We start from the raw sequence: 18,034 nt of genomic DNA on the forward strand, positions 1-18,034 counted from the left end.
TCACTTTTATGCCTGTATTGCAGATGAGAGGCTGAGGCTGAGAACTCTTGGCTTAAGGCATAGCATCTTCACAGTGCTGCACCTCATCTCTAAGCATAATGTTCTTCATTATATATTTCCTCTTCTGTATATCTAGCCACAACATGACTTACAATGTAATCCTGTACTCTGAAGTAATCCCATTGAATTAATGGCGGCTTGCAGTCAGCTAAGTACGTATAAGACCGCAACATCTGAACACTGGGCGTTTCGACAATATTTAGCTTTTTCAAAAGTGTAAACAGTTCAGTATTGCTTTCAACAATACAGTCCGACCTCAGGTTACAGCCACTTGAGGTGGCGTTTTTTTGGGTTACAGACCGCCGAAACCCGGAAGTACCGGAACGGGTTACTTCTGGGTTTTGGCGGTCATGCATGGGCAGAAGTGCCGAATCGCAACCCACGTGTGCGCAGACGCGAGTTGCGAACGCTGTGTGTTGCGATTGTGCATCCCGCACGGATCACGTTTGCAACCCGACCGGCCACTGTACAAGTTCTTGGCATAATCTTTGACAGAGAACTATTTTTACGTTGTGCAGAAAGAATTTCATAATTGTATGTGTGTGTATAGGAGAATATTTCAGTTTCCGTCACAGATCTACTATGACTAAGTGCATCCTTCAGTGTCCGTGGGCTTAAATCATCCCTGTTGAAATGCTGATTGTTCTGAGAGACTCGATTGTTCAAACTGCTTGGAAAGATGCTTTGCTGTAGTTATTTGCATCATAAATGGAAACATTATTAGCCTTGTGACTTTGTTTTCCCTGTGAATCTGAATAACACCAGTGGATGATACTTATTGTTTTGTCTTGGTTCCGTCTCCCTTTCTCACCTGCATTCATAGTTAACTGATCTCATTTTTCTCTAGTGCCCATCACAATGCACAGCTCCTCTGCCTGACCTGTTACAGCATCACCCTGGCCTCTCTTCTCTTCTCAGGTTTGCACTTCCTGGAGTTCTGTGTATTTACCAGAACCGAGTGGATTTCTGAGGCCTTAACCTGTTGATTCATTATATCTCATTGTGCCCAATGCTCCAACCTGTTGTGGATCAGAGTGGGTGGTGAGAGGAAGCAAGTTGGTGTTGCCCAAATTCTGACATCGCCATGCTACACACACACACACACACACACACACACACACACACACGACCTACCCCCAAAGCAGGAAGTGTGTGTTTTCTGCTCTCTGCCTCCAAGAGAGGCTGACAGAATGAATGGGCTGGCCCTGGCCTGTAATCTGCAGAGCACTTAAGTCCACTTCAGCAATTCACAAAGAAATGGGGCGGGGGGGGGGATTCCAGAATTTTCCAGGCATGTGAACTGGATTGCGGGGGGTGGTGGTGGTTTCAAGCCACTTTTGAAATGAGGGCATGGAAATAATAAAGCTGGGCTTGTGTTCAGTACCCTCTTTATGATTTTTAAGCTGTACTTCCTTTCGCGCTGGAAACGGAAGGGGCAGTGAAAGCCAGCCTGTGTCAGGCAGTCTCTGGTATGGCTTATCTGCTGTTAATCTAAGATTTCTTGCATTTCAGTGCTATTTAAAGCAAAGAGACTGGAAGAGGTGAAGTGGGTTTTGTTTTTTTCCTGACAATGGCACTACAGGGTTTTTTTTTTCTTCCTTCCTAAGTGACTTCACTGTTTCCACCTCCCCCATTTTTTTTTTAAAAAAAGAGAAGGGAAAATATGAGGTATGTTGAGCATTTTCAGCTCAGCTTCATCTTCTACACAGATAAAGCTCCACTGCATTTATTAAAAGCAGCCTGTAGTTTTATAACAGAGCCCTGAGTGCACTGTAAAAGTATGGGCAAAATGCTCTTTGATTCTTTAATTACATAGGATTTTAGGTACTTTGAGAGAATCAACATGTGGAGCTCGTAATTCTGTCAGTGGCCTTCTGGCCTCTGCTTGCCTTTAGCTATATTGCCAATTGTATGAACTCCAAAGGGGCTGTGGTAAAAGCATAAAACTTCCACTAAGTTAACATCAACAGGTTATCATTGTTTATTCCTGTCAGCTTGATTGAAAAGCTTGGCCTAGTTTATCCAGCCAGACAAGACAGCAAGTACAGCATCCAGGTGTATTTATTTATATTTACTACCTTATAAATGTGCACGGTTAATACAGGGTGGCTTAAAACAATTAAAATTGCAATATTGTGCCAGATTGACATTGCAGGCCTATGCATTACAGGAAGCCCCACTGAGGTCCTAAGGGCTCACTCCCGGGCAACTGTTCACAAGAGCCCAGCTTGAATCCCTGTTTCAAACTTCCAGCTTCTAAGGGTTCCCCTTTGAATTTCTTGCTTGGAACTGGAACCATGAATTGAACCTCTCCATTTGTAGAACGAGATTCTCCCTGTGCACATCCTAGTATCCCAAAGTGGATGGAAGATTGGGGAGCAGGGTCTCCCCTGTCGGACAATAGGTGAAGTAGATGAAATGACCCTTTGCATCACCATCTTTCCCCCAGACATTAAAAAGGTGTTTCTGTTTTACTGGTGAGGAATATTCTGAGTACAAAAGCCGGGTTCACTGGGGTTGAGGAGAATTGTATTAGCTTCCCACTTAACTAAGTTAAGAAGCCTCCATCCTTTGGCGTTGACATTTGGCACGTTGCCTCTGAACCTAGCCAGTGTCCCTCTTGCAGGACAAAAGCAGACGGCTGTTTGGTTGTTTTGTGCTTACTTTATCCAGAGTTTGTTGTCGGCTTACAAACCCTGGCTTGATCACTGGAACCATTCCGGTTTCGATTTGCCCTTTGTGTGAAGGAAAGAGTAGTGTGGGAGCAAACAGGCTGTACACACTTGCACGCTTTCTTCCCGTTACGGTTTAAGCAAGCCACAATTCCTCAAGCAAGGAATCCTGGCTCATTGTTATCTCCAAACATGGTCAGATTGTTTATCCAGTCCATAAATCGTTGGAAAAAGCTTCCTAACTGTTCCACGATGTGGCAGCATGAAATGGATGGATTGTGCTAAACTTGTGATAAGACTCGTATGGGATGCTCTTAGAAACGACCACACTCTTAACAGAATTAGTCAGGATGCAGAATGTTGTGTTTCTAAAGAATGTTTTCGGTTTCCTGTAGTGTGACTGACAATGCAAGTGCACATATCTTACAGGGTGTTTGCTGCAATGTGAAAAAGAATCATGCTCACATGGGCTCAACTCAGGCACCATATTTAAACTATGGTTTGTACTAACCAAGAGGGATGCGGGTGGCGCTGTGGTCTAAAGCGCAGAGCCTAGGACTTGCCGATCAGAAGGTTGGCGGTTTGAATCCCCGCGACGGGGTGAGCTCCCGTTGCTCAGTCCCTGCTCCTGCCAACCTAGCAGTTCAAAAGCACATCAAAGTGCAAGTAGATAAATAGGTACCGCTCAAGCAGGAAGGTAAACGGCGTTTCCGTGCGCTGCTCTGGTTCGCCAGAAGCGGCTTAGTCCTGCTGGCCACATGACCCGGAAGCTGTACGCCGTCTCCCTCGGCCAATAAAGCGAGATGAGCGCCGCAACCCCAGAGTCGGCCACGACTGGACCTAAAGGTCAGGGGTCCCTTTACCTTTTGTACTAACCATAGTTCAGAACATAAATCATGGTTTGAGCTTCCAGATGAACAGCTGCCACTTGAGCTGAAACAAATGGTCTTGGAGGTTGCCTGCTTTTGTATTCCATCCTTGCAACAGCTAACTTGATGAATTCATTCCCATATCAAAGTTGCATCAGCTCCTGCAAGCAGATGGATGGACATAACTATGGCCTATCAGTTCTGACATAAACCATATTGGGCTTAGTGCAAATCCACTTTGAACCTCTAAGACATGAGCCATTGTGCTTTTACTCAGTCTCTGGTAGTTTCTGAATGGGAGGGGTTTTTTTAGTTCGCAGTGAGTCCCTGTGAGTGTGATGCATTGACCAGGAGTTCTCTCACTATATTTGTTAAATAATATCTGCCGTGAGAGATGTGCTTGTCTCCCTTTTTAAAATTCAGTTAAATTGGGTTTTTATGTGGAATCTTAGGCTTTTATTCATTGTCCTTGCCACTTGGATTTTAAATTTGTAAATGGCTTTTTATTGTACCTAATTGTAAACCTCTCAAAGTGGCACCACAAACAGCTGGTGGGAATCATTGTTACAATCCTGGCCCCTGTGATGGTTGCTTTTGGGTTCCTACAGCGCAATTTGGTTCACTCAGAAGTAAATCCAGCTATGTTCAATAGGCTTTAGCGCTTGGGAGAATTCAAGTGTCCCCAAAATAATTGCTTCTAATATTCTTACAGACAGGTCTTAATTTCTCTTTGATGGAGAGACCTATAACTGAAAGGCAGGGAGCATTTTGTATCTGTCAGGGTCAGGGTGGATTTGATTTAAATCACTAGTCAGTAAAAATTTAAATATTCTACTTTCTTTTTTTTTTACAGAAATACTCATTCTTGCTGGTATAATGTTAATATTTACAACCAGATAAATAGTTTCATTTTTGGAATAAAAAAATTTCAGAGTAGTTTTTACAGTTATATCAGAAATTACTGATTTGGTTATACTATTAGAAATACATTGACAGATAATTATGAAATTATTGTGAGGTTTAATAGGTTAACTGTTTATATTTCGACAACTTTTCTGCTGTACTTTATTGCAAGGAGAAGAATAATCATTTCCTGAATAACAATTTAAACAATTTATTTAACTAAAACAATAACATTATAGCATATGTATCCATGTTTGTTAACTGATGTTGTTAAACAATCAACTGAGTTTTAGCACACATGAAAAACTTAAAACAAGTCCTTATTTCCTGATAAATAGCCTTTGGACTATAATGTAATTTAAATAGAAAGCTATCTTTAGAAATATTTTTCCTCCAAAAGCATTTTATTTTTTAAAATCCAATTTAAATAAAAAAATATTTTTTAAAAATATATGCTTTTAAAAACCATTGGTTTTTATCCGCCCTGGTCAGGTTCCACATTTATTTGCTGCATGTTATTTCACCAGTTCAGGTGTGCCAGGCAGCAGAGTTGTGAAAGCGCTTTGCTGGAGGCGCTGGGGCGGGTCAGAATTGGACACGACTAATCTGGATGGACTGTTTCATTGCAAGGCAAATGATTTCTGACTTTTCTTACAGACTGGACGTGACAAGTATGAGCCTGCGGCTACATCTGAGCATGGAGCCAAGAAGAAAAAGGGGAAGAAGGAAAGGGATATGGATGAGCTGAAAAAGGAAGTTTCGCTGGTAAGGACCTTTTTTGTCATCCAGAGGTGGGGGTGACTCAGCTCATGAAGCAAGAGTTGGCCTTTCAGACTTTCCAAAGATGGTTTCCTAAAGTTCAGTTATGTGCCCTGTTTCCTGCTCTGAACTTGGCTGTAAGATTCAAGCTTCATTCACTTTCCTGGGCTTTATTGGCTAGCTATCATATTTTTTTGGGGGGGGGGCACAAATTTGTAACAAAAGTAGCGTGAGGCGCAGTGTTTTGCCTAGTTGCTGTGGTGCCATAACCTTCTATAAGTTGTCCTCTTGCCTAAAATTTCAGCCTCTCATTCCCCTGACAGTTGCTCTGTTCTTCCCACAACCCTCTTTTTAAAATAAAAAAATTTGGTAGTTGTGCTGGCATCGAAATACAGTTTCTCTCTCTCTTGTATATTGTAAATTATAATATATATTTTAATATACGCAAGTGGCGCTGTGGTCTAAACCACTGAGCCTCTTGGGCTTGCTGATCAAAAGGTCAGCAGTTCGAATCCCTGTGAAGGGGTGAGCTCCCATTGCCCTGTCCCTGCTCCTGCCAACCTAGCAGTTTGAAAGCACACCAGTGCAAGTAGATAAATAGGTGCTATTGCAGCAGGAAGGTAAACGGCATTTCCGTGTCCTCTGGTTTCTGTCACAGTGTCCTGTTGCGCCAGATGCGGGTTTAGTCGTCCTGGCCGCATGACCTGGAAAGCTGTCTGTGGACAAACGCTGGCTCCCTCATCCTGAAAGCGAGATGAGCGCCGCAACCCCATAGTCACCTTTGACTGGATTTTTACAGGGGGCTTTTACCTTTTTTTACCTTTTGAAATATAAATATAAGGGAAGCCTCGGGGAAGCTGCCTCCCTAGAATAACATCATGGCAAGGAAAATTTGGCAATTGGCATTTGGGGCTTTAGGGTTGCAGAGCAAAAGAGAACACACTTTGACCCCATAGATCAGCCAGTGTACTGAGGGTTGGGGTGTGTGTGTCGGTGTGAGAGAGAGAGAGAAGTGAGTTTGGGGTTCTCTGTATCACAGCGTGTTGCCTTTGAGAATCATTTGACTGAAATAAACAAATGAAGTAAGTATTATGGTGAATTCACTTATTTGAGATATTTCTGTATTGCCGTTCACTAAAATGAGTCCCAGTATGGTGTAAACAATTAGTGTCCAAACAGTAAAAACACATAATTAAGCAACTGGTGAATAAAACAAAAGCCGTCAGGAAAATGGAACCATCTGCATTTTTTCTTTTTTAAGGTTTGAAAAAATAAGGAGTTTTCTCCAGGCCTCTGGGGTGGGGCGGGAGTACTAAACGAGTGGATACTAAACGAGTCCCCCTAGAGAGGGCATTCCATAAACTGGGTGCCACAAGTGGAAAGGTATTGATCGTCACATACTTCAAGTCTCAGCTGACAATCTAACAGAGCAGGTGGGGTGGTATAGGAGAAAGTCTTCCTTTACATTCCTTGGTCCCATAGAGAAAGAACAGGGTTAGATTGCCATCTTTCTCCCCACAAAGATCTTGTTAGGAGAACCAGAGATGTTTCTGCGCCATAACCAAGTCTGGAGCCAGACTGAAATGAGGTTCAGTAATGAGTTGCCCAAGAGACCCCATCTTTGGTACATCTGTTCAAGCACCGAGCCCCAAAAGAGGCTATTAGTGACTGGACAACAGTTACCATATTCGTCCGAGGCCTAAGAAGGTTTTTAAGGAGATGTGCTGCTGCTGCTGCTGCTGCTGCTGCTGCTGCCGCCTCCTTAAAGGCTGCTGGGGCTGCTCCCTTTTTCATGTAGACATTAATTACCTCCTGGATCCAGAATCAGTCCTCTTCTCCTAGGTTTAGTCCACCCTAGACAAGGGCTGAGTACACAAGCAGTAAGCCTGATTCCTCCCAAGTAATTTATCCTTAAGCTGCAGCAGTTGAAACAGATCCCCACCCCCAAATTAGACACAATGCTTTAATGACATCCCCAGATGGCTGTTAGAAAGTAGGACTGGAGATCTGATCAATAGGAGTGATTTTATCTTTGAAATGTCTGGCAAAGTCGTCGCAGCAGGCCTCCCAAGGGCTCTTGGATTGCTCCCCGTGGGCCTGAGCTGGAGAAAGCAAAGCTCCTCAGAAAAGCTTTGTTGGACAGCTTTCTAAAGATTCAGCGGTGGTGAAGCATTGCTGTTTTGTCACCTTCATCGCCACAGATTAGGTCCCTCATTGTGTTTGATTGTCTTCTCCACTAGCCTTTCACTCTAGAAGCGTTTTGGAAAACCAGGATGTTGCATAGCTGGATTCTCAAGTGGATACAACTGGATAGTCCTGTGCAGTCCTTTGCATGCGTTCTTGGGAGTATATCTCATCTGAACTCAGTGGGATTTGCCTCTAAGTAACCATACATGGTTTCAACCTGTAAAACACATTGGTTGTTAACAAAGGCGTTTTAAATAGCTGCCTTTTTAAATAACAAGCTAAGCTAACCTAAAAGGGTCTGTTTCTTGTTCTGTCCTTCTGAAGCAGTGTTTCCCACCCTTGGGTCCCCAGATGTTGTTGGACTACAACTCCCATCATGCCTACCTAGCAGGACCATTGGGCAGGGATGATGGGAGTTGTAGTCCAACAACGGATGGGGACTCAAGTTTGAGAAACACTGTTCTGATTTTTTTTTTAACCTGCTGTTTTTTAGAATCCCCACCAAAGAGAGAGAAATATCTAGTCATATCTAGTATTATTATTTTGCTTCTCAGTTTAGACTAGCAGTTTGGAAGCTACAGCCCACAATGACCTCCCTGTCTTCCTCTCCCGTTTTTTCAGTTTGGAATGTCTGCTTGTACTATTTAGCAAAGGCTTAACACATATAAACCCCAATTAATATGAAACCAAGCTAGAAGCAGTCGTCACCATTTGGGGGGTAATGTGTTTGGCATAAGTTAATAGCATTGCATAGAATTTCTGAATTTCTTGGGTGAAATAAAATCACCACTTATGCCTTGCTAATCTTTACTTTGCTTTGCAGGATGATCACAAACTCAGCCTGGATGAACTTCATCGGAAATATGGTACAGACCTCAGCCGGGTAAGGTGGCCAACGATGGAGTGCTCTCCCCCCAACCCCCCAATTCTGGTTTGCAATAACCTTCTAAAGAGCCCTCCTGGTGAAAAAGAAATTTCTTCAGGCTTAATGTTTTAGCCACAATTTGAACGCACCTAGTCTTTCCACACTGGATTGTCCCACTCAAAAGTTGTTACCTCCCCATTTCCTGAATGGTTTCTCAGATTTAGCAGTTGTTTGCCTCACTGCCATTTACATTCTGCTATAAAAAATTTTTTAAGAGCCATGGGATTTCTCGAACGATGCTGGAAAATTGTGCTGGGGCTGTTTCGTGCTTGGAAGAGATAGAATAATGCAAGCTTGATTAAAGGGCTGTGGTCTTTAATCTCTTTAATTTCACTTTTTAAAAAGCCACCTGCAATTAAACGGGGCTCATCCTCTCATTTTTAAAAAGGTACCATATTTTTCTGTGTATAAGATGCCCCCATGTATAAGACGCCCCCTATTTTGGGGCGACTCCAAATTAAGAAAACACCTCTCAGCACTACCTGTGTATAAGACGAGCCCCAATTTTAAACCTTTTTTTTTGTCTTATACACAGGAAAAATACGGTATTAGTGTTGGAATGTATCTGGCTATGTCATACCGGTGGCGACTATTTCACGCAGGGGTTGCTTTCCTGGCCCCCAAGCACAGCGCACAGCGGCGGAGCATGTAGAAGTGTGCCCCATCTCGTTACACCCCCCCCATTCCGCCTTCTTCCTGGTCCAAAAGAACCCGCTCATCAGCAATCACGCATCAGTTGGACATGCCAAAAATGGTTGCCACCTATACTTGTAGTAGGCCATTGAAATCAATGAACCAGTTAGTCATGACTGATTTTAGTCCATTGATAGCAGTGGGTCTGCTCTTGAGTAGGATGTAGCTGGATACAACCCTTCCAGGATCAGTAATTATTAAAAAAAACTGCTGGTGACTGGCGCCATCTTGGCAATGGCATTCCCCTTTCACTCTCACGAGAATGTCTGTTTTAAGATGGCACCTGCATATACCAGGGTTGTCAGCGCTGCCTTCCAATAGTTGTGTTGTCACCAGCCCCAGACAGCATGGCTAATGGTCTGGGATGTTGGAAGCCATAGGACCTTTGCTGGTCCGTGTTAGCTGCTCACGAAAATAGACACAAACCATTTAAAGGCAAGCTATGCTCTGCCTCCTTCAGTTGTTTAGTCCTTTGCAAATTTAGGAAGTGTTAATTGATTAGATGACAGCTCTACTTGGAAGTCTCTCAAAGTGGAGCAAATCCATCTCTAATAAGGGAACGAGCTAGCTAGCTTTTTAGGAAAGGCCAGCAAGAGAGAGATCGCCTAATGGCGGAGGCGGCGATTGCATTTCAGAAACCATCAGTAGCTGGAATGGAAAGCCTGCTTTGATGTTCCTCAGGGGAGATGCTGTAATGTGTCTCTTCTTCCACCACCTCTGTGTTTAGGGTCTGACTCCTGCACGGGCCCAAGAGATCTTGGCTCGCGATGGCCCCAACTCGCTCACTCCGCCTCCCACCACCCCAGAATGGGTTAAATTCTGTCGGCAGCTATTTGGGGGCTTCTCGCTTCTGCTGTGGATTGGAGCTATTCTTTGTTTTCTGGCATATGGTATTCAAGCAGCGACAGAGGAAGAACCAAATAATGACAATGTGAGTTAATAAATGTGTGTGTGGGAGAGAGAGAATGAATCTGAATTGGGGAGGCTTCACTATGGCATTAAGCTGCATGGCAGGTTTGACTTGAATCTAAACCGTATGACCCAATTCAGACATAACTGGAAGTATTGATTCCCATCATGGGAATGAGCTTGTAGTTTTAAATTCTTGGTTTGTGTTCATTAGTGTTTCCCCATTATGTCTGATCCAATATCTGCCTTTCTTAGTTCCATTGTTTTCTAACAATGTTGTTTCTAACGCCTTAACTGGTGTTTCGGACTACTTTGTTTCAAACGCTTCTGCTAAAGTGATCTACCAGTGGCAGTCTGCATCATGTTACTGGTCTCTTTTTTCCTGTGATCTGGAAAATGCTTTGTTCTTCCTCTTGTTTTTCCTTTTCCCCTTTTGTTAATTCCTCCACCATCACCTTATTATCCGGGTTATGGGACAGGGTGAGACATACTGCTGACAAAGTGACTGACTTGCCCCCCATGCTGAATACAACTAATGTTATGACCCCAGGCCCACTGTTTGGGAATCGAAGGATTTGTCACTCAAAAAACCCCCGGGTTCTCGCCTAAAACTAATGCAGTGTGTGCATCTCTTTGCAGTTGTACCTTGGGGTTGTTCTTTCTGCTGTCGTCATCATAACTGGCTGCTTCTCTTACTACCAAGAAGCCAAGAGTTCAAAGATCATGGAGTCCTTCAAAAACATGGTGCCTCAGGTACGTAAGCGCTGCTTGTTATTGTTGTTGTTGATACATCTGTCTCGAGACACGGGTAGGCGAAGGGGCTGATCCAGCGCATGGGTGTTGGCAAGTGTCAAGTTGAAAGCTGTGTTGTTTCTTCTTCTTCTTCTTGCAGCAAGCTCTAGTGATCCGGAATGGGGAGAAGATGAGCATCAATGCTGAAGGAGTGGTTGTTGGCGACCTGGTGGAGGTGAAGGGAGGGGACAGAGTCCCAGCTGATCTGAGGATTATTTCAGCTCATGGTTGTAAGGTGTGTATGAGCATGCAGTGAGGCTTAAGGGACCGAGGTGCAGCCTGCAGAGGAACCCAGCCTGCCCAAGGGTGCAATTTCTCGTGCACTTTCTCAACAACATGCTTCCTCGCACAGGTGGACAACTCATCCCTCACGGGTGAATCGGAGCCCCAGACCAGGTCTCCAGACTTCACAAATGAGAATCCACTGGAGACTAGAAATATCGCTTTCTTCTCTACCAACTGTGTTGAAGGTAATACCCACTTTGGAATTTATGATCAAATGAACCAGCAGAGCATTGAAGTGGGAGGAGTTCTAGAAGTGACGGGTACTTCAGAACAAGGGAAGCTCTTGATTAGCTGCCTTTTCAGTTAGCCCATGATGCTGGCAGATGATAATTTGTGCAGCCAAAAACCTCGCGTTTGTGTTCTCTCAGAACAGTGATCACTTTCAGACAAAGGGAAGCCCAACTCCATCCATATCTTAGCCAGAATCGGAGAATGGTCACATTTCTGCCCAAACTGCCCCCAATATGTTCGTAGCCACATTTGTTTTGTCATCCGCTTGTCAAGAAGGTGCAGCATCTTGCCCTTTGGGGAGTAGGGGGTAGGCGAAGGTGACATGGGTGAGTGTCTAGAGGTGGTTGGAGGATGGATGGTGGCTAACAGAATGAGGTTGAATCCTGACAAGACAGAAGTACTGTTTTGGGGGGGACAGGGGGCGGGCGGGTGTGGGGGACTCCCTGGTCCTGAATGGGGTCACTGTGCCCCTGAAGAATCAGGCACGCAGCCTGGGAGTCATTTTGGACTCACAGCTGTCCATGGAGGTGCAGGTCAATTCTGTGTCCAGGGCGGCTGTTTATCAGCTCCATCTGTACGCAGGCTGAGACCCTACCTGCTTGCAGACTGTCTCGCCAGAGTGGTGCATGCTCTAGTTACCTCCCACTTGGACTACTTCAATGCGCTCTCTGTGGGGCTACCTTTGAAGGTGACCCGGAAACTCCAACTAATCCAGAATGCAGCAGCTAGATGGGGACTGAGAGTGGCTGCCAAGACCACATAACGCACGTCCTGAAAGACCTACATTGGCTCCCAGTATGTTTCCGAGCACAATTCAAAGTGTTGGTGCTGACCTCTTAAGCCCTTGGCCCAGTATACCTGAAGGAGCGTCTCCACCTCCATCATTCAGCCCAGATGCTGAGGTCCAGTTCCGGGGGCCTTGTAGCGGTTCCCTCACTGCAAGAAGTGAGGTTACAAGGAACCAGGCAGAGGGCCTTCTCAGTAGTGGCACCTGCCCTGTGGAATGCCCTCCCATCAGATGTCAAGGAAATAAACAACTCTCTGACTTTTAAAAGACATCTGAAGGCAGCCCTGTAACAGGAAATTTTTAATGTCTGATGTTTTATGATAGTTTATGTGCTGTAAGCCGCCCAGAGTAGCTGGGGAAACCCAGCCAGATGGGCAGGGTAATAATAATAATATTTTTTTTAATTGTGGGTAGGAGCTGCCAGCTGCTTTATGAAGCTGTGCGCAGTGAAGCTTCTCAAACATCGTCTTTTCTAAGAAAGTTTACTTAACATGCAGAACTGCCTTTACACAGAGTGAGCAAATACGTGTTGTTGTTTTTCCCACGCCCGCAGACTTAGCTGCTAAAACTTTGCCACTGTTTTCCAGGCACAGCCCGTGGTGTCGTCATCAACACTGGCGATCGGACGGTCATGGGCCGCATTGCTTCGTTGGCATCCGGACTAGAAGGGGGGCAGACGCCCATTTCTATTGAGATTGAGCACTTCATCCACATCATCACTGGCGTGGCCGTCTTCCTTGGCGTTTCCTTCTTCATCCTCTCACTGATCCTTGAGTACACTTGGCTGGAGGCGGTTATCTTTCTCATTGGCATCATCGTGGCCAACGTCCCCGAGGGGCTGCTCGCTACTGTCACAGTAAGTCAGTGCTGATATCTGGATGATGCCCAGCTCTGCCTCTCTTTCAAATCAGAACCAGTGAAGGCAGTGAAGGTCCTGTGTGAGTGCCTGGAGGCAGTTGGAGGATGGATGGCGGCTAACAGATTGAGGTTGAATCCTGTCAAGACAGAAGTACTGTTTTTGGAGGACAAGGGACGGGCAGGTGTGGAGTACTCCCTGGTCCTGAATGGGGTAACTGTGCCCCTGAAGGACCAGGTGCGCAGCCTGGGAGTCATTTTGGACTCACAGCTGTCCATGGAGGCGCAGGTTAATTCTGTGTCCAGAATGGGTGTCTACCAGCTCCAGCTGGTACGCAGGCTGAGACCCTATCTGCTCGCAGACTGTCTCGCCAGAGTGGTGCATGCTCTAGTTATCTCTCGCTTGGACTACTGCAATGCAATCTACGTGGGGCTACCTTTGAAGGTGACCCGGAAACTGCAATTAATCCAGAATGCAGCAGCTAGACTGGTGACTGGGAGCGGCCGCCGAGACCACATAACACCGGTCTTGAAAGACCTACACTGGCTCCCAGTACATTTCCAAGCAGAATTCAAAGTGTTGGTGCTGACCTTTAAAGCCCTTAATGGCCTCAGTCCAGTATACCTGAAGGAGTGTCTCCGCCCCTATCGTTCAGCTGGGACACTGAGGTCCAGCTCCGAGGGCCTTCTGGCGGTTCCCTCACTGCAAGAAGTGAGGTTACAAGGAACCAGGCAGAGGGCCTTCTCGGTGGTGGCGCCCTCCCATCAGATGTCTAGGAAATAAACAACTACCAGACTTTTAGAAGACATCTGAAGGCAGCCCTCTTTAGGGAAGCTTTTAATGTTTAATAAATTATTGTATTATAATATTCTGTTGGAAGCCACCCAGAGTGGCTGGAGAAACCCAGCTGGATGGGCAGGGTATAAATTATTATTATTATTATTATTATTATTATTATTATTATTATTATTAGGAACTGCTGCAGAGATGGGCGGCCACCTGCCTTCCAGAGCCAATTTGCCCCTCTTCCTTGGCAGTTGAATGCAAGCCTTTCTCTTTGTCATTCTCCAGGTTTGTCTGACATTAACTGCCAAGCGCATGGCCCGCAAGAATTGTCTGGTGAAGAACCTGGAAGCTGTGGAAACTCTGGGCTCCACCTCGACCATCTGCTCTGACAAAACTGGCACCTTGACTCAGAACCGCATGACGGTTGCTCACATGTGGTTTGATAACCAAATCCATGAGGCCGACACCACAGAAAACCAAAGTGGTAAGCTGGCTGCTCTCTCCATCAAATAAATAAGCTCTGTGGTACGGCTGCCTCTTGCTGGTAGTCAAAACACGTAAATCAGCATGCCCCCCCCCCCAAAAAAAGTGTTAATAAGGCTCTACAACAGAAGCTCTTACCATTGCATGAAATCGTTTCTGTGTTCCCAGTGTAGCCAAGGAGAAACACATTCAAAGCCTGACTGAAGGAGCATTCATGGTTGTGTAATCACAAGAAAGCTGGATTCTAGATTAATTTACTGTGTTTAGAAAGCCCATGCTGCCTTTGAAAGAAATTAATAAAAACCAGCTGTTATTCAGCACACTCTCTATATAATATACCCAGAAGTCCTGAGATTCGTGCTTCAGTTAGTGGCATCTCCCAGGCTGGGCCTAAGCTGCCACTTTAGTACTGTACGGACCGTCCATAATTGCCAGCATGCACAGGAGATTTGCACAGTTGTTGTATGCACAAAGTCATACTTGGTGACAAATGGGCCTGGCGGTTAATGGGACAAAGGCAATCAATCTGGTTTTGTGTCTGACAACATCCCTGCTGCTTCCCACCTCCACAGGTGCCTCTTTTGACAAGACGTCTCCCACCTGGACGGCTTTATCCAAGGTGGCTGGACTCTGCAACCGGGCTGTGTTTCAGGCCGGCCAGGAAAATGTTCCCATTCTGAAGGTGAGTTCATCCCCCGGTTTAACCACAGGGGCTGCTCACTGCTTCTGCTTGACCCTCCGTGCGAAAGCATCACGAAAGAGGATGCAGTCTGGGGGGTAACAGGCTTCTGCCAGCAGCAGAGGCAGCTCTGCAGCACCTCCAGGGCCAGAATGGCAACCTTTCTTTATTCTCAAGTTCTCAGTGGACATTTCTGTGGATTCTTCTGTGGCCCAGAACCACTGGATTGCTGTAAGGAAAAGAAAGTAAACTGAAGGAAGGCTACGCTAATTTAGGAATAGAAAAAACATAATAGTGCAGAAGTGTGATTTAAATAATCCTGTACAATCTGTGCTTGCCACACTGATCAGTCTGTGAGACATCTGACAACATCCTCTCCTTTTTTTTTTCTTTTGCAATTCTGGGCAAGCAGTAAGGCCAGGAAATTATCATCATCATCCTTATCAAGCTGCTGGTCTGTGTTAACCTTGCTTATGCAGGCTTGGTTTTAGGTATAGGTCAGGGCCAAACTTGGCCCTCCAGCTGTTTTGGGACTACTCCCATCATCCCTAACTAACAGGAGCAGTGGTCAGGGATGATGGGAATCGTAGTCCCAAAACAGCTGGAGAGCCAAGTTTGGCCATCGCTGGATAGGTGCTCTTTTTACCAGCAGAGCAAATTTAACTTATTTCTGAGTATCTCCAGTTTATTTCCCTGACGGGCAGCAGCTGTGCTCAATATCTTCTGTTGTGTCATCATTTTGGAAGTAGCCCCTTCCACTGAAAAAGGTTGTTTCCCTATTGAAGAGAAACCTGGTGAGAGGCCTGTGTCTCAGGGGTGTGGCCTCTGCTTTGCATACTCCCAAATTCAGTCCCCAGCAGCATCTCCTGACGGGGCTCCGGAAAGTCTTCTGTCTGACTTCTCAACGCTCCTCACTTTCCGTGTAGATAATACTGGACCAGATGGAGCAAAGTGCTGACTGTGTGTGAAGCAACTTCCTCCTTTTTGGCCACTGGGTTACCTTAAGGAATGGGGAAATCGGAAAGGAGGGAGGTTCCATCTTCAAGGGCTGCTTCATCATCTACTCCCTGTGAACCCCTGTCTTGTTTCTCAGAGGTCCGTGGCCGGGGATGCCTCTGAATCTGCGCTGCTCAAATGCATTGAACTGTGCTGTGGGTCAGTCAAGGAGCTGCGAGAGAAAAACCCCAAGGTGGTGGAGATCCCGTTCAACTCGACCAACAAATACCAGGTAAGAACGGGGTATTCACAAAACACCCACCACATTTCACGTAAACTGTAGCTGTTATATCAAATGTAGCAACTTTTCACTTTGGGCTAATGTCACGAACTGGCCAGATGCAGAGGAGTGGGGGGCGGGAGGCACCAGCTGGGGGACCCCCAAGGGAAGAAGGCGTCACTGCCCCCCCCCCCCAGGGTATTGGTGGTGGCATGACGAGTGCTCAGAGGGAGAAGACTGGGAAGGAGGTGTTGGAAGCTGAAGAGGCAGCAGAGTGTAGTGAGCAGGAAGAGGCAGAGAGCAGCCCAGAATCAGAGGCAGAGGACCGGGCCAAGAGGGAGAGATGAGGCAGGCTGAAAAAGCCAGGGGGGCTCCCCCTCCTGCTGTGTCCAACTCCCCACCTCCCTGGTCTCCCAGGACCCACAGAGGTATGAAGAGCGCAGAGCGGAGACAGACAAGGCATCAGTCTCAGATTGCTTGGGAAGAATGTGGGGGGAGGCCCAAGATGTTTTGTTTCTTTGAATGAAGAGCTAACTTCACGCATACCTTGTGAGTTACTGCTCCCGACACCTGCCCTGACAGCTAGGTTGGTTCTGTATTTAACTCCGGTGCAGTTTCGTTCCATGCCAGTCAGGTTGTGGCTTTGTCTGAAAGAGCTTTGTAGATGTTTGAGGCTGTGTAGAACTTTGTAGTGCATTCCGAACCACCCTCATAGATTAAACGCTACCCCCAAAATCCATTTTCTAACGCTGTTCAAAAATGCAGCTGTCGATCCACAACAATGCAAACACATCAGAATCGCGGTACCTGCTTGTGATGAAAGGAGCCCCAGAGCGAATCCTGGACCGTTGCAGCACCATCCTGATCCATGGGAAAGAGCAGCCCTTGGATGAAGAAGCTAAAGATGCCTTTCAGAATGCCTACCTTGAGTTAGGAGGCCTGGGGGAGAGAGTGCTAGGTAAGGTGTTCTGTGGACTCTTTTCCAGGTCTGTCGTAGAATAATGTACTTGCTTTAGTACAGCCAAGAAATCACTCTTGAAACAGAGCAATGCATGCTGGGCTCTGTAGCTTTGCATAGATTATAACGTGAAACGTTGGTCAGGTTTTGTTTGTTGTAAGCTTTCAATGCTTGCTGCAGCCTCACATAGAAGGAGAGAATCCGGTTCTCTCTGAATAATACTTTCCACTCGCTTCCCCCAGAGCCCAAACGCCGGATTCCACAAGGGTTTCTCAAATGGTGTTGGGCATCTTAGCAATCAAAATAGCCAGGCTCAGCACCTGCTCCCCTCATAAGAGAGCACGTGAAATCATTTCCATTGGATTTTTCGGCAGGCTTTTGCCACCTGGCTCTTCCCGATGAGCAGTTCCCCGAGGGCTTCCAGTTCGATACGGATGAAGTCAACTTCCCGGTAGAGAATCTCTGCTTTGTGGGGTTGATTTCTATGATTGACCCTCCTCGCGCTGCTGTGCCTGATGCCGTGGGCAAATGCAGAAGTGCTGGAATAAAGGTAAGCCGCTTCTCCCCGTCACTCTAAAATAGTAAATCCACAACACCCAAGAACACAGAAAAGGGGCTTTATTTGTGTGCCGAGGAAGGTTCAGTCCAGGGAAAGCTGTCAGTTTCTTTTCCATCTCAAAAGCAAGTGTGAAAACATGGTTGCTGGTGGTGGTCCTACCTCTTGAATAAACTGCTGCAGCACTCGCCTCTCTGCTCAGGGACAGTGGCATTTTGAAGAGATGGGTTTCCTCCATCTTGTATCTAGCTGCCACAGACTGATGTTGCCCTGTTTTGCCTTCCAGGTCATTATGGTGACAGGCGACCATCCAATCACAGCTAAAGCCATTGCCAAGGGTGTTGGCATAATCTCTGAGGGCAACGAGACTGTGGAAGACATTGCTCTTCGCCTCAACATCCCAGTCAGCCAGGTCAACCCCAGGTACT

The 18,034-nt window shown here is 46.0% G+C and overlaps 1 protein-coding gene across 2 annotated transcripts in view; it reads left to right on the forward strand.

Moving 5' to 3' along the window:
• The window catches only part of ATP1A1 (ATPase Na+/K+ transporting subunit alpha 1), a 31,329-nt gene that overhangs the window by 7,128 nt on the left and 6,167 nt on the right, over positions 1-18,034 (forward strand). For both annotated transcript variants that reach the window (XR_014559331.1, XM_083718643.1), the window contains exons 2-14: positions 5,162-5,269; positions 8,274-8,333; positions 9,796-9,999; positions 10,617-10,730; positions 10,870-11,004; positions 11,122-11,239; positions 12,660-12,928; positions 14,000-14,198; positions 14,770-14,879; positions 15,970-16,104; positions 16,858-17,050; positions 17,425-17,600; positions 17,893-18,029. Coding sequence is in view for 1 of the 2 variants with exons in the window: in XM_083718643.1 (XP_083574769.1) it covers positions 5,162-5,269; positions 8,274-8,333; positions 9,796-9,999; positions 10,617-10,730; positions 10,870-11,004; positions 11,122-11,239; positions 12,660-12,928; positions 14,000-14,198; positions 14,770-14,879; positions 15,970-16,104; positions 16,858-17,050; positions 17,425-17,600; positions 17,893-18,029 (1,958 nt within the window). In the remaining variant the exon portion in view is untranslated. The remainder of the gene's footprint in view (positions 1-5,161; positions 5,270-8,273; positions 8,334-9,795; positions 10,000-10,616; positions 10,731-10,869; positions 11,005-11,121; positions 11,240-12,659; positions 12,929-13,999; positions 14,199-14,769; positions 14,880-15,969; positions 16,105-16,857; positions 17,051-17,424; positions 17,601-17,892; positions 18,030-18,034) is intronic.

This window comes from Podarcis gaigeae, assembly GCF_964106915.1.
Source record: "Podarcis gaigeae genome assembly, chromosome: 17".
NCBI classification, from domain to species: domain Eukaryota; kingdom Metazoa; phylum Chordata; class Lepidosauria; order Squamata; family Lacertidae; genus Podarcis; species Podarcis gaigeae.